At 38.9% G+C, this 19,346-nt stretch overlaps 1 protein-coding gene across 3 annotated transcripts in view; it reads left to right on the forward strand.

Moving 5' to 3' along the window:
* Positions 1-19,346, forward strand: part of LOC113681813 (intermembrane lipid transfer protein VPS13D) — a 62,998-nt gene that overhangs the window by 3,336 nt on the left and 40,316 nt on the right. For 2 of the 3 annotated variants that reach the window (XR_016179388.1, XM_089181066.1), the window contains exons 4-28: positions 397-492; positions 1,116-1,232; positions 1,476-1,601; positions 2,330-2,380; positions 2,482-2,723; positions 3,352-3,520; positions 3,761-3,856; positions 4,609-4,822; positions 5,535-5,866; positions 6,180-6,346; positions 7,368-7,587; positions 8,193-8,282; positions 8,529-8,628; positions 9,089-9,221; positions 9,983-10,120; positions 10,325-10,415; positions 11,477-11,597; positions 12,150-12,237; positions 12,513-12,637; positions 13,163-13,369; positions 14,040-14,291; positions 14,902-15,038; positions 15,420-16,819; positions 17,651-18,383; positions 19,022-19,226. Coding sequence is in view for 2 of the 3 variants with exons in the window: in XM_089181066.1 (XP_089037192.1) it covers positions 397-492; positions 1,116-1,232; positions 1,476-1,601; positions 2,330-2,380; positions 2,482-2,723; positions 3,352-3,520; positions 3,761-3,856; positions 4,609-4,822; positions 5,535-5,866; positions 6,180-6,346; positions 7,368-7,587; positions 8,193-8,282; positions 8,529-8,628; positions 9,089-9,221; positions 9,983-10,120; positions 10,325-10,415; positions 11,477-11,597; positions 12,150-12,237; positions 12,513-12,637; positions 13,163-13,369; positions 14,040-14,291; positions 14,902-15,038; positions 15,420-16,819; positions 17,651-18,383; positions 19,022-19,226 (5,650 nt within the window). In the remaining variant the exon portion in view is untranslated. The remainder of the gene's footprint in view (positions 1-396; positions 493-1,115; positions 1,233-1,475; positions 1,602-2,329; positions 2,381-2,481; positions 2,724-3,351; positions 3,521-3,760; positions 3,857-4,608; positions 4,823-5,534; positions 5,867-6,179; positions 6,347-7,367; positions 7,588-8,192; positions 8,283-8,528; positions 8,629-9,088; positions 9,222-9,982; positions 10,121-10,324; positions 10,416-11,476; positions 11,598-12,149; positions 12,238-12,512; positions 12,638-13,162; positions 13,370-14,039; positions 14,292-14,901; positions 15,039-15,419; positions 16,820-17,650; positions 18,384-19,021; positions 19,227-19,346) is intronic. The other variant, XM_089181067.1, reaches the window with a different exon arrangement.

The following is a 19,346-nucleotide window of genomic DNA, read 5'->3' on the forward strand; positions in this document are numbered from 1 at the left end:
TTCCATTTCTATAAATGTTAGTCACAATTTAAATAAGGTCATCTAATTATTTGATTTACTTGAACAAAAAGTGTGTTTAACTTAGCCTTTTTCTGGGTCTACTGGGCAGTTTTTGATTGGAGAGTTTCTGAGAAATGTCATGGAAATTTAAATCATTTGATTGCTTTCAATTGTTGTAAATTGAGAGGTTCATTTTAGAGATCTTGGTGAAGAATTTGATCATTTTCTGACTACAGAACTCAACTGAACATATTCCTTGATTGATAAGATTGTGTTCATTTGAGTTTGATTGGAAATTCATACGATTTTGTTTTGGACCATCTACTATGGGTACACGGAAATTGTGCTGTGCAGTGTAATGTTGTAAGGTATGATACCTTTTTCTTTTTGACACAGGCTGGCAGAAATGAGAACAGTGGAGGCTTCTGGTCTGGTTCATGGTGGCCATCCTTGTATTCATCTTTCTCAACAACTATTGTTGAGAACTTACAGGTATCATTTTCAATTGGCTGCTCTCATCCCTCTTTGGCTTTTTCTCTCTTCTTCAACCTTTGTTCAGATATTGTTCTGTTCCTTGTTTCCTCTTTTCCTTTCTTCCTCTGTTCTATCATTTCTCTCATTACTGCTCTTTTATCCTTTTTTCCATCATCCTGTTGTTTTTCAACCCTGTAACCCTGAAGAGTTACAAGCATCTACATGTTATTTCTCCTCACAATATCACCCCTAAATCAAAAAATTTAAAGAAATGATCAGCTACTAGATGTGAAGGAGCTCTTGCTGGTTAGCAGGTTCTCCTTGTCAGCTCTGTAGGAATTATATAAAGAATGGTATGGAGAGTCTTCATGCTGGTGTTAGGCTGTAATGTGTTAATCTCTCTGTTGCTTAATTTGTCTGTTCCTTCAACCCTCTGCTCCTTCATCCATCAGTCCCCTCATCTATCTTATCCATTGTCTTCATCCTTATGCTTCTCAATACTCATGTTTCCTCTGTCATTGTGTTGGTGATCTCTTTGATCCCTGAATTGTCAACCTGAGTTCTTTTCCTATTACTGCATGTATACCACTATACTGTACAACTGTTACATATTTGATTATTATTATTTTTTTTAATTGCAGCTTGTCATTAGTGATGTACATTTTCGCTATGAAGATGCAACAACCAGGGAGTCTGTCCCTTTTTCATTTGGAATAACTATTGAGAAACTCTCAGCTCATTCTACCAATGAAAACTGGGTGAGTGTTGACAACGGGTTCATGAGAACACTCACTACAGTGTGTGTGAGGGTGAAATTTTTTGAGTTAGTGAGGGTTTGAGTTAGCTGATAGTAAATAACTGAAAAAATTGGGCAAGGGAAATCAGGTCTTGTTCAAGTTACTGTGGGGTTTGAGTTAACCATGTGTGAGTTAGTGGGGTTCAGCTGTGTTAAAACAAAAAAAAAATTAAAATGTATGTAACTAGTATTTTTTGTGTTATAGAATCCAGAGGAGATCATCCAAAATGAGCGCACAATCAAATACAAATTGATTGAGCTGCAAAACATGGCCATTTACTGGGATACTGATGTGACCCTTGTGGGTGATCTACCATCGAGCGATCTTGAGGTGGATGTACTTCTTGTTTTGTATCTGATTATAATTATCAGTAAAAGATGATGCATGATCAAGTTAAGTGGTGCTACTGATACACTACATGTACATGTGCATACCTGATTTAGCAATAATGGAAAATTATGCTAAATCAATAATTATGTCAACTATTTTTCTTTTAGCAAAAGTGTACTTTTTTGTACAGTGATTGATTCATATATATTGATTTACACAAAGGAGTTCTCCTGGCTACTCGATAACATGTCATCAGTTACTCTGGTCAAAATAATTACCTTTTGGCCCTTTAGAAACTTACCCCTTTATTACTTATAATTTGTATTTGTTTCATCACTTTTAACTCCCCTCCTCAGGGACAAGTTGATTACTGTACTTGTGTAGGTCAGGGACTTTGCATCCCCTACATGTATGTCTCTAAAATTTTGTATCATTCCCTTTCATATTTCTTTGTAGAATAATTCAAAGAAAATATAATTGTGCTATTTTGTACTCTACCTATAAGTTGTTATTTTGTTCTTTTTTGTGACCAAGAAGTAAATGAAGTACTTAATGAGCATTGTATCAGATGGCACCTGATCATCAGCATCATTTATGTACAAGTGTAAGAATGCATCCTTACATTTTCTGTGGATTGAGGAGATCAGGGCCTCCCAAGACTACTTTGTAGATATCATTCAGCTTCATATAGTTATTACAAGTCATGGTAACAAATACTTTTATTTCAGAATGCCCTTCAACGAATGATTAATAGAAATCAGGGAGAAGCAGGCTTTTGTGTGAGTACTTTAAATTGAAAATGCATTTTTGAAACATTTCAGTCAGGAGAGGAACCTCAAAATGTTAAAACTATAACTACTCCTTTGCATTATTTTTGTAGAAACATCAGTACATCTTGGAGCCGACAAGTGCACAAGCTAAGTTGAAACGCAATTCTAGTGCCTTGCCCCTCAGGTCACGGGAAATGCCACGTTTTGTGGTGGATGTCCATGTGGAGAAAATTCCGTTGTCACTTGAGGAAGCACAGTACAAGATGTTGATTGCCCTTATAGATGGGTTTGAGAGGCATTTCAGACAACGCCATTATTTTAAATGGAGACCAAGAAGTCCTATAAGAAACAAGTAAGGGTGCTGTAGCATAAGTCACCTTTAAGAATTGCTAAGAATTTTCAATTTAGGCTTCTTTGTACACCCTTGTAAATACATGTACTTTCAAGTAGCCCTACTATAATAGTTGCTTCATACAAATGGAAGTAGTTAATTGTGGAAGACAGAACCAGCTGTAATTTCACTTGTTGACATACATGTTGCACTGTAAATTTTTTGTTGGTTCAAAAATTTTCTTGTTTACCAGTTTAGTTTAGTTTCCATTTGTCTCAGATCTTGTCCCAAGATCTGTGACAAAGGTTAAACTTGTTTGGAAAATTTTAAGGTGAACCACTATCCACCAATGTAATGGCACCAACAATAATTCAAAAAGAGGTTGCCTGATCTATATGTCAATCAAGATTTTGCATGAACCCAGCCAAATAAATTACTGATAAATTGCTGATATACTGTACCTGTAAGGGATGCCAAGTTGGTGTCACATGGAAGGGTGATTGTTAAACAAAGATCTGCCTGCAAAAGAACAGCAAAGTGCTGAAGCCACAATTAATAATGCTGGCTTTTCAAATATTGAGTCAAGTCACCATCCTTAAAGCCTCTTACAGTAGGAATGCAATAGTGGGTTTTTCTTCTTTTTTGTTAGTGCAAGGGAATGGTGGAAGTTTGCATTTACATGCATCATGGAGCCAATTAAAGAGAGAACTATGCATCGAACTTGGAGTTTTGCAGTGAAACGAGCTCGTGATGTTGTAAAATATGTGAACTTATATTCACAGCATCTTATATCTGGTTCAGTGGAACCTTCAATCAAGGTACATGTACATTTTATCTGTAAATTGTTTTAATTTTTCCACATTCTAAAATAGGCATGTAGGACTACTTTGTCTTAAGCTGGGCACACTAACCATTGGACTATCATATCCTAGGTTGCAGAAAACATGTCAGTGATAAATTTGAGGAGTAAACTTTATTTTGATGTTATTTAGTGTAACATAACAAAATTTGAAACCTGAACAAAGGGTTAATCGCTCATTGCTTTACTATTTCTTTAGGAAGAACAAAATCGCATTGAAGATGAGTTAACATTTGAGGAGCTGGTAGTCTTGAGGTACATTGCACAAACAAGGGCAGAAACTGAAATCAGTAAGGTATATGTATAACACATCACATTATAATTCTTAATTGTGGGGGGCTGCAACTGCAATTGCACTCCAAGGTACTAGAATTCCCAACTGGCCTGCCCAGCCTGCTCAACCTGCAACCCACCTACATGAGCCCCCAGGTCCAAGCTCCTGATAAGCACCTGTCACACTAGAGCCAGATGGCTCAGGGGAAGTAAAAAAACAAAAAAACTGAATAAGTTAAAAAAATATGTATATAGATATAAATCATCAAAACACTAAAAACTGCTATCATCAATGATGACAATGCCATACTATGATACAATGACGACAGCAAAAGCACATGGGAAAACAGTGCATGAACAGATGAGAAATACCACTGGACAAGGGTGGCTTCAGGACCCCAACAACCACATGACAACAGAATGCCAAAAAAGCTGTACAAATGCAAACAAACAGCAAGGACACTAACAGCACACCTGCAAAAAGTTACTGACCAGATTTGCTCCCAGTTGTTAACTTTGTTAAATTCCATTTACCTCTGTTCAATTTCAATCTGGCAAGCTTTGAGCATAGAGAAATGCTTACATTTTTTAAATGGTACATGCACTTATTATGGATGAAATAATTTGAACTAAGGGATTCACAGTGGAAGACTTCAGTTACTGGTCAAACAGACTGCTTAGTAGAATTGCTTTTGAATGGATTTTTTTTTAAATACAAAATAGATGCAGATTTTTTATGTACTTATAATCTTAGTTTGTATCAACATTTTTTAGCAGATGCAACCAGACAGTGAAGTTCAGGATTTACATAAGAAGGTACAAGACCAGGCTATTACTGCCTCAGAAGGAGCATCTGGGGGTTGGCAGGGCTGGTTAACAGGATGGTACAGCTGGTACGGAACAGATACTACAGATGGAAGAGCACCTGGGACAACAAACAAGAATGATACAAGTCAAATGTTCATGGGAGAGCCTCCTACTACCAAAGGTAAGTGGAACACTGGGAATCAGTACACGTGTGCCTCAAGTACATGTAAGAGGGGTGCTCTTGGTTGGGCCCCAATACAGGTATGGACTGAGTTTATGGCACACTGTGACTTACTGTTTGGCTTCTGAGAGCCTCATAACAATGTAGGGAAAAGTTCTTGTTTTGTTGCTTTTTTATCACACTGCTTCAATTGAGCAGAATTCTGTTTAAATTTGTTATTCAGCACTTGAAATTTATCCAGGGCTGAGTTTTCCAATGTGGTAGTAACTACAGTTGGCAACAAAATTGTTGACACATTGACATGTACAGCCCCTTATTAATTTTAGCTACAGGCAACATTGAATGGGGAGGGGGGTCATTTCACTGATTTAGTGTGTGATAGAAACAGGAGTGTTTTCTACACGTAAATAGAACTCTTCAAACATGATGTGTCCACTCATTTTGAATCTGAGTGTAGCTTAACCTGCACATGTTAATATTCCAGAGCAATGAAGTATTAGCCATTGTGTAACTTCTCTCCACTTCTTGATGTGGTATGACTTACATTTATCTCCACATTGGTACATCGAGTGTTACTTTTTTATTCTTATCACATTTTGACATCATCTAGCTGTCTTCTTTTGCTGAACAGACACACAGCAAGATGGAAATTATTTATTAGATTGATATTATTGGAATTTCTTTGTTAATCTTTGTATCTATTGTTTTGCAGAGGAAGAGGAGTTCCTTGGTGAGCTGGCTGATAGTCATCTCAGTGAATCCATCTTCAACAGAGATCAAGTGTTTGCACAATTGAACTTCAGATTGGACACAGGATCCTTTAAATTGGTCAATACCAAACAATCAAACTCTCTTCCTCAAATAACAGCATTATTGCCAGTTGTTGAGGTGGAATTTTCAGACTTGAGTTGGGCTTCAGAAATGCGGCCCCGCTCCAGCACTTGGGAGTTCAGCATGAGTCTGGGGGCTCTTTTTGTGCGAGATAAACTCACCACAGGAACTCTGTTTCCAGCTTTGGTTTGTCCTCAAGGTAGAGAGTCTCAGGTATGTCACTGATTTTTGAAATGATAGATGTTTAGAAGCTAGGTGTAGACAGTAAGTAAATTTTGCCATATCATACACCATGCATGACCAATAATTTGGTCTCTTTATTTCTTCTTTACTTTAAGCTGATGGTTGTCATTAGTTGCCTTTTTAAAGTAATTTTTACATAATATTATGTGTAGAGCTACACTAGAAATCAGGATAGAGATAAAAAAGACTTAGATTTTTCCCTTTTCTGAGATAGCAGTGCTTCTTAAGCTGTCCATGTATATGTACTTATGATGTTTCATTTTATTGAAAACTGATACAACAGAAAGTCTCCCTTACCAAGAGACAACAAGCAACAGTTGTGAAAGGTTCAGTTGAAGCAATGGTAACATCTGCAGCAACTTTGGGACTCAATATTTTACAAGACATGAATGACCCAGTGTTTAAAATGAAATTTGAATCTCTTCCACCTGCAAGTAAAGTGGGTTACAGGTTAGCTTTAATCTTCCAACATTCTATTTTGCTCTTGTCTTGCATTGTGTACTTCTTTACTGTTACAGTAAAAGTTTTAAATAGTCTTTTTTTTTTTCTTCTAGTAATCACCAATCTACTTGGTATGCTTAGCTCACATAATTTCATTTTGTCTTAGCTAACAACATTTGAAACATGGTCTCACTACAACTTTTTAACTTAGGATCTTGAATCATGATTCAAATGTCCTTTTCTAGGGATTTTAACTCTTATGTTGGTGTTATTTTCTTGACACATTTACAGTACTTCCAAGTATATGTGCATTTTGCTAATTGATGGCATTGTTCATTTATCATCCTCAACATTTCAACAGAGTGATGTCAAAGGAAATGATCCAATGTTTATCCAGGCCCTCTTGGATTGTAGTTATTCCTTTGATTTATCTTCAAATAATGAAAAAAAATTGGGAAATTTAACCACACCTACGGTACCTCTAATTTGAAGTTTGATTAGAATTCTATGGAGTTACGGAATGCCTTGAGGATCGTGTGAGATAGCTTAGGCAAGCATTGATCAGTCTGGCAAGACTTATTGCCTGTGGTGTAACCGGTAATATACATGTACACATGGGTGGTTAGGTCACCATCGTAAACTAGATCTTGGGTTTCTCAATGATGGCTGGTTTGCTGTCAGTTAAATTTTGCCATTTTGCTGGTAGCCTCTCTGCCTGCAAGGACTTGTATGTCTTGAATCGACTTCCTCAACTTGGTGATGCCTGCCTTTCTAGAATCGGTTGACTTCACAACAGCAGTCAATGAAAATGACTGGAAAACATTCAATAACTTAAGCATGTTTTTGTTAACTTGTTGACTTGGAGGCAGTTGATGTAATTGTAATTGAAATGTACCAAGCAGTGATCTATTAATGCCTAACCTATCTCATGTGATCCCCTGGCAAGGTAACGAGGTAGAATATACACATGTATATATCAGAAGCACAAACCCCAACCCTGAAATTTACTTTTTTGTTTGGTACTGTTTAGATTATTAGTAACCACCCAACCTCTGGATGTTGTATACAACCCCACAGTGTTGAATCATATCGCCGAGTTCTTTTCCCACACGTCAATGGAAGGTGCTCAAGCCCTTTACATTGAGAGACAGCTTCGTGAAGTAGCACGTGTCAGATATGAGGAACTGAAAAACCAGACCAGACATGAACTAGTTCAAACACTTGATACAATGATGGATGGATCAGATGTGGTAATGATGTCCTGTAGCTCACAATCATGTATATTATGTAGAAGACGGAAATTTAAACTGGCTCCTTTAATTGGAAATGGACCTTATACTTTTGAGAACCTTTTTTCGCCGATTTTCAAGTACATTCTCATCTTTAGGATCAGTTTTATCTTGCTATATCGGAAGGAATTTTTAAATTGCAGTATCTAGCTGACTAGCAGCCAGGTACTGTCTTAGATGTACTTAATGCCCGGCAGTTAGAAATGTTCACAGAAATTCCTCTGAAAGTTCTGTCAAACTTCTTAAGAGCATCAGATGTTTATTTGGCAATGTCGAACGTTTCCAAAAATTACCTTTTGTCTTCGTTGTGGATGAATTTTTCGCGCTAGTGCATATCGTTAATATCGCTACGTCATCAACACTAACTTGATCCCTTTCTTATTTAAAGTTGTTTTTGAAATTCTCTTTCATTAATTTTTCATGGTGACTGATCTTGATTTCCCGCTCCCAGTGGTTGTAAATTGTACCCAATAGTTCACCACAGAATCGCAACTTATATTATTCAATGAGTGTGAAATGCAACAACAGTGAATCGTTGAGCCAAATATTATTCGCATGTGTTGTAGGGCCATTCAAAGAGGTGGGATATTCAACTGGACATTTCTGCACCTAGATTTCTTGTTCCAGAAAGCTTTCAGGACAAGAAAGCCTCAGTGGTGGGTTCCATATACTTTTTCTTGAGTATCTTACACTGTTTTCCAGCAATACTTGAGACTGTTGTTTTTATCTTTGGTATTAGTTAAGATAAAATCCGTGTTCCTTCATTACGTAAATGCACATGCATAATGTATTATTTTGTGGATCTTGAAAGTTTTAGTGCTTGATTTCAGTAACCTCTGTTGTCCACAATATTTTGTTGTCAGAGCATTCTTTAACATCAAGGTGCCACCTTTCTTCATCAGGTTTTGATAGACTTTGGGCACTTAAGTTTTGCAAACACTCAAGCTCTTAACAGAAAGAAAACAATTTCAGAGGGTCAAGACTCAAAACCCGAAATGGAAGGTAAATATTTTAAAAATTGGAGGTGTTAATTTCTATTTCATTTTCAATATATACCTTTGTAGCTGCTGGAAAAAGTGTGGAGCACTATAAAGCCCCAAGGGAAGTACAGATACATGTAAAAACAGGAAAAATAAAGACAAGAAAGGAGCCTTGCACGCGTTACCTTCTAAAGAGAACTGAAACTTTAAAACAAAAGGAAACAAATTAAGTGAAGTATGATGTTTCTTTAATCTCAAGAAAGTCAAAACACAAATTATTCATTGTATTCTGACTCGAATGGTTCACGAGGTCAGAATACTTTACAAATTGTTTGTACTCCAAAGCAAGTTCCATGTGCTTAATGCCCCTTGTTTCCTAATTTCTCTCCTTGCAATGTAAAATATGGGATCCTCTTGCAGTTATTTTAATTTGGAAGTTGTAGGTAAAGCACTAAGTTTCTTTTCTCATGTTCACGATGCAGATGATTCTTTTGTGACCCCTCCCAGTACCCCTCCGGTAGAGAAAGAAGAGGAATTTATGTCAATCAGTGATACAGCAGATGGTCTTCTCAGTGGAGTGAGTAATCAGACTATCCTTGAGAAGATGTACGAAAGGTATGCTGCAATTCATGTCGCTTGTACGTTTTTCAGTTTCCATTCGATGTATTGCATGTATTAAATTCACTGAGCACCAACAGTGAGCGAGATAACAAAACAATATCAAATTAGGTACAATAAGGAGGAAGTTCAGCTGTCAGACCTTTTTGGGGTTGTCAGAGATCTGGTCTTGGGCATGGTGGCCAGCGGAGCACACCCTGCTATTTGTAATACAGCGGTCAAACGTCGGGCATGCGCAGGAGGATCAAATTTGGCTACCCGCGCGCCAATTTCTCGCGCTAAGTCTCGAGAAGAAATCATAACAAGCAATTGCTGTCTCGCAAAATAAGCGAAAGAAAATTGGGACGTTCATAGAAATCTGTAAAAGGAAACAAAATTGGGAAAAAGGACAACTCAAGGCTTTCGAACTCAAGGCTTATTGAGTTACGGGTATCCTGTTGATTTTCTATTCTGTTTTGAGCTGCATTAAAAACGTTGTACGTTTTTAACACACGGCGACTTAAGGGCTTGTTTGGGTGTGTAACCTGTGAGGCAACTTGGTCCTGACAGCCTAAAGACACGCCATGTAGTTATTACAAAGTCAGTCGCATATGCGCAGACGTTTGATCGTTTTGTTAAGTTACTCTAGGTCTGGGAAACGAACCCCCTGGGCATAGCGGCCAGCCAGAGCAAACCCCGCTATTTGCGCTTTACAAATTAAAATGGCTTTGCTCCGTTAAATAGACTCCTGAAGTATTCTTGTTTATTTTGGTTTTGAGGTACACCCTAGACTTATCCGACATTCAAATGGTGGTGTGCAATGTAAAGGAGAACTGGTCAGAAGTTGCCAGCAAACCATTCCTTACAAGTGATGCTCATGTTGTGGAAAAGTTTACAATATCAATCCAACTGGAAAGGTGGGAAATAATTTTGAGTGGTCAGAATACGTATAAACTTGTAGGTGCCAGTTCTCTTGCTTGAAAGTATAAAGTCTATCAAACATTGAGTTAAGTTTGTTTATACTGTTTTTGCGGAGAGTACACTCCTATACGATCGAAGCTATTTTATCATTTTTTTTAATCAAATATTTTTTAGAGAAAGTTATTTCGTATCTTGTGCAGGAGACTTCTCTTTACTGCTGATCCCCTGTATCCGGCAGTAAATCTTCATGCCAAACTACCAAGTTTGGTACTACACATCAATGAACACAAGGTAGGGGAGGAGGACTTGACACTGTAGTTGTACCAAATTAAGCCATTTAACACACCGAACAGGTGAACAATGTCTCCTTCATAAGTCTCCTTTGCAGCGGTTACTAGGGAGTTTAAGAAAACCACGCGGGCAACGACAACGGCAACGGCACTAAACAGAAAGTTTAATGAGCAGATCAATGGCTGTGCAAGTACGTTATAAATCTTTGTAAATTTCTTTGCGTCCTCTGCAAAACAACAACTTTGAAATGACCAAACTTACCGTTGTCTGGAGAAGGTGAACGACGACGGCTAATTTTTATTAATTTCTATTTCTGATTTAACGCTGTGTTCCATATTCAGTTTCGAGATAGTTTTGATAGTGAGAAACAAACCAAATGACTCTAGAGTATCGCGAGATTCGAAAGTAAAATATAAGTTCATTTCTTAACCGACGATGTCTACGGTGTCGCCGTCGTCGTTTCTTAAATTCCGTATTGGAAGTCCCTACGAGAGAATGGACTGCTACATGTACTGTAAATACTGTCTAGTAACGGCTGCACAGGAGACTGTCCTTTATGCGGTGACTTAACCAAGCTCACCTTATCGTTGTAATGTGTCTAAGATCGTGCTCCAACGGGATCAACTCTTTCAACTACAACTGATAACTGTTTTGAGTTGAAACGTAGTAACTCCAAGGAATAGTCGTTAGCAACCTTCTCCGCATAAGCAGGTTGAGCGGAGACTACAGTAAGTGACGGACAATTTCTGTCTTATGGCTCGATTCATAATTTAAGTAGTTTTCACGCTCACTAATTTCCTTACTTTTTTTTTATCCAGTGTTTCGAAAGGCACGAGTAACTCTTTTATTCTGTTTTTGTTTACAACGAGCGTGACAGCCGGCTACTAAAGTCCATACTTGACTTCAATAAGCCGGCCAAATCTACACCAGTCGCTGCCCATGCTTCCGCAGTCGTTTCAACCTGGTTTGAATGGCAGTTGAAAAAATTGATCAACCAAATTAACCTAAAACGGATGATTCCAGTGGGACACGACCTAACCTTTTTCTCTTTCTTCTGTTAGCTTCAAACCTTAACAAAGTGTGTGAAACAGCTGAGTAGACCGAAGGCATCCAACCCCACACCACCACCGATGACACAACAACGAATTATTGCCAGTTCTACTCCACTGCCCCATGTCGAAAGTGAGGAGATTTGTTTATTAATGACATTGTTTGATTGACAATTTGAACGATGTTTACAGTACCAACACTTTTGTAGTAAAAACTTGCAGTTCAGAAACTAGATAAGACCAGTGTCACTGGTAAGATTTGTCGGATCAGTATCAGTATCTGGGCAACTGCCCACCACATCTTCCCCTAACTCAACAACAGTCAATTGACAACAACTTAAGGTTAATGTTGGGTTAGGGAAGGGGTCGGTGGGCAGTTGCTCAGATACTGATATTAATCCGATTTCTCGTGCTATTCATTATATTATTGCAAAGGTGTATTTGCCATCAACCCTAACCAAAGTAAGTATTATCTCCGTTTTCCAAAAATTTCGTGATCAAATCTAGACTTTCGTATTATAAGTTCCGTTAACATATAAGCTATACTTTGTTTCATTATTCCAGTAAGATGTAATTCTTTTTTAAATATTTGAGTGCGCGCGGCCAATCAGTTGAAGACTGCAACATCTATTAACTTATCTGGTCCAGCCCCCATTTCAACAAGTGTCTTTTTCAATTTTTAAAGGAATTGACAGCAGCATGGATGATGTGTACTACAGTTTGTATAGTAGCAGTATCACAATTCCTGACATGGTGAAGGATTCGCCAACCAGGTACTGTCAGAGACCAAAAGAGTTACCTTGTCAGCCACTATGAACACACTTGTAAACTGCTGGGCTCAGTTGTATAAAGGACGGATAACGTTATCCAACGGATAAATTGCTATCCAGCAGATAAGTGATAGCAAAACGTACTGCACCATTTACCGGACAAAGATCTACCCAGTGGATAACGTTATCCAACCTTCGAACAACCGATGCCAGGCTTTTAAAAGCCAGTCAGTAAAAACGGTGATGATGATATTGACTTTATTTATGTTATTGTTTAGGCGAATCAGTAAGTCCGCTGTAGATACAACATTGGTAGATAAAACGAAAGAGCTCATGGAAGAATCTAGAATGCTACTTGTTCAGTTCAGTATTGACAGAGTCTCCTTAGGTGTTCACAGCATGGGTAATGTTTTTGTTTACAATGCTTCATGTTCAGTTCAGTATTGACAGAGTCTCCTTAGGTGTTCACAGCATGGGTAATGTTTTTGTTTACAATGCTTCATGTTCAGTTCAGTATTGACAGAGTCTCCTTAGGTGTTCACAGCATGGGTGATGTTTTTGTTCACATTACATCTTGTTCAGTTCAGTATTGACAGAGTTCGTCCTTGAGTGTTCACAGCATGGTTAATGTTTTTGCCGGTTTACAATGCTTCTTCCCAGTAAAAACTCAGCAACCTCAGTGGTCAAACTAGCCTTAATTAGAAAAGTGGTGTCGTTATGGCAACTTACGTGTCATTGACCTTGAAAGTTTTGTTTGACACCCTGCTTGCACAATATATCGTTGGGCGTATTGAGTTTATAGTTACTCGTATTAAAAACTGAGCCATTTATATATATGTATGTGTATTAAAGAAATTTTAAACAAGTTTTTCCAGCCATAGATTCTAATGCCATTTGCGTGAGACTTGCAATCTGTTTGTACTTACAGGTTGCTTGATAGCTGAGCTTCAAGTGCTTGGAGTAAAAGTATGCCACTTGAAGAGACCCTATGATTCAGTCACATCTTTTGCTGTTCATGGAGTGCATCTTGTAGATGCGATGCAGAGTTTTGGCCCTGACTACGAACTGCTTCTGTCTTCATGCAAACCTCACCTCACAAAATCTCCAGGAGACAACACTGTTATTTCTTCAAAAAGTATGTTACCAGCTTCAATTTACGTGGAAGCTTCTATTTATTTTTAATTACTTCCCCCCCCCCCCCCAACTAGGTGTGATCGGAAACAGGATTAGTTCAGTTTTCACCATAAATTTGTTTTATAACAGTAATTACAATGGTCAGTCAAATTAAAGGTCAGAATCACAAGGAGTCAGTGAGTGTTCAAAGTAATTACGAACGCAAGAAAACACGATTTGTTTTTTAGTAGAGGTTGCAACTGAGCGAATGAAGGGGTTCGAATTGTTTTTATCTCAGCGCGTTGTAAAAACCAAACCAATGCAAAGTCCTTTCAACATTTGATGGAAAATGCCACCTTACAACACCTTATAAGTTCCCTCTACTTATCAATAATCCGACAAAGTCTTGTCGAGCCAAGTGATTTGTTGCTGACCAAAGACTGCAGACTTTTATGCAGTTGGGGAATCCTTTTACTACTTTCACTTGCATAAACGTATTTATCTAATTAAACGTATTTATTATTTATTTAAACTTCTGACCGTGTTTTCGCCTTTAGTGGGATTCTCTTTGAGTTAACGCGTATACCAGCAGTAGACTTTGTTTGTGATATTTACTTTTCCTTCATGATAGATTCTAATTCTAGCCACCACTTCCAGAAGGATCTATCCCAGTTTGTTTTGTTACCTTGTAGGTGAAAAATCTTTCTCAGAGACGATAAGCAGCGCATTTTCCATAGTTGCTGATATTGTGAGGCCAGGCTCTAAGAGAAAATGGCAGGACAGTGATGCTTCATTCTCAAGCGAAACTACAGCTGTAATGGAGGAAGAGGATCTAATCACATTTGAATACCAGCATTATGATGCTGACAGCTCTTCTGCCAAAAACAGAAATAGCAGTGGTGTAAATCTAGTGACTCTGAATTTCAACAAGGTCAACGTAATTGGTATGTGATACAACCACTTTAAGTTATGTAGGATGAAAGGATTGCCTTTGTTTGGGTAGTCCTTCATATACTGATCAGGGACCATTTTACAGGCAATACTGTTTAGATGTCTTGAGTCAGCCAAAACGATAAAAGGCGTTCTGCAACCCTCAACGGACAGTTGAAAAACAAGCAACCCCCAGTACGTTTTATCTCGCTTGTGCCGGGCTCTCAGGTAGTGGAGATGCCAAAGTGCAAGAGCGGGTGAGCGAACGGTAAAGTCTCTTGAAGGAATGACGAGGAAGCTTTATATAGATCCCCAACGTTTTTTCCTTCGCCCAGTTCTTTTCCTCGTTTTAACAAACTGTGTTCTTGGAAAAGGCTACATCTTGTCGCGACGAATAATGTGTTGGCAGAAGTTTAAGATCTCATTTGAACTTTGATGGCGCAATTTTCAAAATGGTACTGAAGGTCTAGATGGAAAGATGGGCAGTTTTTATTTTCAGTATTTCCAACCCATACGTTTTTAATCGCAGTGGTGGAATCACTGCGATTAAAAACGTATGGGCGCGATTTTACAATTCTGGTTTAATCATAATTGGAAATGTAATAACTTTCTTTTTTATGATAGCAAACCAAGAAACCCTGGCGGCATTGGTTCAGTTCTTCAACACGGCATTTACTTCTGGTGAATCTGATGGTAGTTTTGGAGATTTGTCAGCATTGCCAGAGGAGTCTGCTACTGATTTCTACTCACCACAGCCTGATGTAAGTTCAAACGCTCATAAGGGTGCTTCTGCGGTTTGAGCAAAATGTCAAATACCTGCTCCGGGTCATTTAGGCGCACTTCAAGTTGTTTTTCAAAAGAAAAAGAGACAAGGAAATGTAATTTCTCTTTGTACAAAATCTTCCTCAAACAATTTTTTTTAACGATATCATGTTCAGAAGATTAAAAGTAAAGCAAGAACTAAAATCCAGAGAATGTGACGTACCTAAAACGCTCAATTTTCTGAGGTTCCCGGGCACCAGTTTGAATTAACGCTATGGGAGGCGGGGTTTAGAAAATTTTGACTGGGACACGTTGCCCCCTAGGTGGAAATCCTAGATCAGACATTGCTTATCGCTGATAGCCTATTGTGTTGGTTTTAGGATCAGGTATTCGAAGTGACAGAAGTGACTGCGTCCTTCAAGTCGATTAACGTCCTTGTTATAAGGAGCATTAAGGCGAACGGTGTTAAATCTGTGCGAAAGGTGGCGGAAGTGTCCGTTAGCGAAGTTCAACTGAATGCCTCTCTTGGAGAAAATCAGAATATCGATGGATCTCTCGGAGGTCTCAGAATGACTGATCTTACTCCAGAGGGCTCCCTACATCGCTCTGTGTATACATGTGGAAGCCTCGGCGGAGGAGATGTTTCCCCACGAGACTCACCGTATTTAGGGTCATTGCGAGAAGACATGTTAGATGAACCTAGCGATCAAAAGGCTTTTACATTTACACTCTTAATTCCAAAGAAGGGTGGACAGTGTCCCGTTATTGCTATAGATGAAGGTTACGAAGGGGACTTGGATAATGCAGAGATTGCAAGAAACATTCAACTCAACGTACGCATGGCTTCCGCTCAGTACACTCACACGCACAGGTTCCTTTCAGAACTTTTATTATCGGCAGGAGATTATGCTGAATATGCTACCCAGTTTGGAGAACGTCTGCGACAAGCTGCAAGTAATGTTGCTATGGGTCTTGTAAGTAAGAAAAGAGCGTTGGCAGAAGGACTCGGTTATCTTTCCTCGTCGTTTGTAACAACTGTTGCACAAGATGACAGGAGTTTGGGAAGTCGCCAAGGTAGCATATTCTTCGAAGATGACAGTGACTATCTTCAAGAAAGTTGTGACTTTGTGGACAATGTTCCTGTGAAACCCAACAGAAGAGTTTACACCTGCATCACGGTGGACTCGCCGGTTGTTCAGCTGCCAACGTCGTCCTCAAGTACGGAGATTCTTGTTGCTCATTTAGGCAGCATTACTGTGAGGAACACGCATTTGATAGAACTTGTGGAACAGGAAAGTGACACGGGGCACCTAACTGGTGTTGAGTATGACATTGATCGATTATTTGTGGAAGTAAAGGACATGAGCTTGTACTGCACAGCAATGGATACAAGTAGATCAGGAAGAGCGTCTTCATCGTCGTTTTCCGAGTCATTTGCAAGCTCAAAAAATTTGCATTCACCCAAATGCTGCAGCGTGCACATACTTCACAAGTCAGCATTTCAACTTGTTATTGACCGTCGTTCAGAAGATGTGGGTGCATTGGCAATGGGTGTAGGTTGTGCGTCTTTGAACTTGAAAAAACCGACGATTCAAATCTCGGGAAAGGTCACCACTCCATTAAAACTTGAATTGTCAACTCAATCCTATCGTCAGCTTTTTGAGACTATAGATAACCTTGGCGGTAGTAAGGAAGCAGTGCCCATTCCTCCGGCAGCTGGGATGCATAGTTCCTCCATAGCTAGTCCCAATTCCCAGTCACCAAGCACTCTTTCTCCAAGGTGAGCCTTTTTCTGTCTTTCTCCCAATTATTTCCGGCGATTTTCAAAATGACAGAGAACGATTTTATGCAAAGTGCTATAAAAGTATTTTTAGGGTTTTTTGATATGAGTCACACCCATCTTCCTAAAGAAGAGTTACTCATTTATGTATGTGGCATAAATGAGTAACTCTCCTTTAGGAGTCGACTGTTGCAGGGCGTGAAATTGCGCCTAATACAGGCGCCGATGCGACTAAATTTTTCACTTTGGCGACCAAATCCTGAAAGTTAGTCGCCAAATTGGCGACTAGAACGTTTCAACATAACCTTACCAAGAGATATAGTGAATTAAAAAGACTTGCAAAGATAAATCCGCGGCAATCTTCCTCGTTAAGTTTGTTTCCAAAACGTAGCACATGCATCTCGATCGATAACTAGACGCCATCTTGGATATAGATGAGCCTGAATGTTGTATATCATCCATCCTAGTGTCCACTTTGCAGCACGTTAAAGAATCTTTTCCCTAACGTAATTTTGGAGGGTCTATCTAGAACGCTGACAGCGTAAAGAAAGATTTTGTTTGTCTTTGAAAATGGCGACCAACTTTTTTGAATTGGCTACCACTTTGAAGAATTTAGGAGCCAAGTGGCTATCAGAAAAAAAAGTTAATTTCACGCCCTGTGTTGACTTCTAAAGAAGTTATTAGTTTCTCCTTTTTTATGCTGTCTGAATGATGTGATTATCTAGACTTTCAGGGACAAATTACAAATTCACTGCTCCTGTCTCATGGGTGATAAGATAAGTGCCAAGGTTTGTTTTTAATTTTAATGTATATCTTTTGTTTTTTTTTCAGTTCATCAGCTTCGAATCTACAGGCTTGTATTCCTGACAAGGTGCTGCCAGAAAAGCATGTTACATTTATACCTAATCTTGTGGAGGAGAACATTCATGATGAGTCAACTGCTCACTTTGAAAGTGAATCTGATGACCCCACTCCAATACGTGCATTATTTGAAGTGCCGCACTTAAGCGTCAAGCTTTGTGGTGAGCTCAACAAAATTGATCACGACTTTGTTGACATAATGTTTTACGACTTTAATTTGGCTTATGAGCACACAAGACCAACCGTTACTTTGTTCAATGTCTCTCTCGGTGGTCTTCTTGTGGAGGATCTGCTCCAGGAGCCAGAATCTCCCTATCGTTATCTCATTTCGTCTTCTGCTCCACGCCAACATCACTTCAAAGAACGTTCTCTGTCTGCATACCCTTCAAATCTTTCTTCATCTTGTCCTGTTGTTTCTGAAGCTGGTCTTCGCTCGAACTTTTCTTCATCACTTCCGCACTGTCTTCCTGCTACATCCAAACAAGGGCCATTTCGTTCTTTGGCTCCGTTGAGACCTTTTTTAAAGAATCAAAAATTTCCTTCCATGCCTTCTGTTAATGTCAAATTGGACAGCGAATCATTGGGAGAAGACTTGGGTACTTCAAATACAATCATTAAAGACAAGAAAAGAAATAGCCTGGTATACATCAATGTCTTTTTGATTGACAAGAAAGATGAAGAATTTAGTACCAAGTACAACTCGGTAAGTGCCATGCGCAGACTCATGCACACTACATTTTGACTACAGTCATATTACAATACCGCTCTTGTGCACTGGAGCATCTTCACGCGTGTCTGTAATTCGTGGGAATTACGCCTACTTCCAGTGCTTGTAGTTACGCGCGTGCAGTAGAAAAATTTCACTCAGGCAGTGGTTTCCACATGAATACGTAATTACGCGCAGTGTGCGTGTTTCGCGCGGGATTGCGTGTGTCACGCGCGTGTAATGCTGCAGTACACGCGAGCGGTACTGTGTTGTGAGCCGGTATTACGTTCAGTCATTGTTTCAGTGTTGTTTGAAGTTTCTTTGTCTAACATTGCGTAACCCTTTAAGGTTCATTTCTTCAGTGAAGGTTGGCAAGGTCGGACCAGAATAGAGATCCAAGCTCTACTTCGTCATGCTTGCATCATGAACAGCAATCACAATATTAAAGGACACTCTTTCGAGCATCCTATTGCGTTTGGTTACCTTGATTTATATTTTATTGAAAAGTTTGAAAAATTTTAGTTAAGTTTATCCTAGAAGTTTTAGTTCAATTACCAATACCACATTTGGATTGACATACCGTGCATTCCAGCTTAGCTCTCTATTTGTCAATTTATTTTTTCTGTTTTGGGTAGGTTAACCGAATCATAGAGGTGGACTTCAATTCTCTAGAGGCAAATTTAAATTCACAAACTTGGGTAATTGTATTAGAATTCTTTGGAATTGGTGTTCCACAGCAGCTATCTGCTTCTCAGCCGTCAAGTCCAAACCCCTTATCTCCACAACCTCACGAACTAAGTGACAATGTGTACGAAAACCAAAAGGACACTCAAATGGAAGGTAAACTCTCATTCCAGTGATACAGACATTACATTTAGGTTAAGTTGACATGGTCGAATGTTCTTTGGGCCTCAACTAGATTTGCGTTCGGTAGCTCAGGTTAAAATAATCCTTCTGCAG

The sequence above is a fragment of the Pocillopora damicornis genome, chromosome 8 (assembly GCF_964200805.1).
Source record: "Pocillopora damicornis chromosome 8, jaPocDami1.2, whole genome shotgun sequence".
Taxonomy (NCBI): domain Eukaryota; kingdom Metazoa; phylum Cnidaria; class Anthozoa; order Scleractinia; family Pocilloporidae; genus Pocillopora; species Pocillopora damicornis.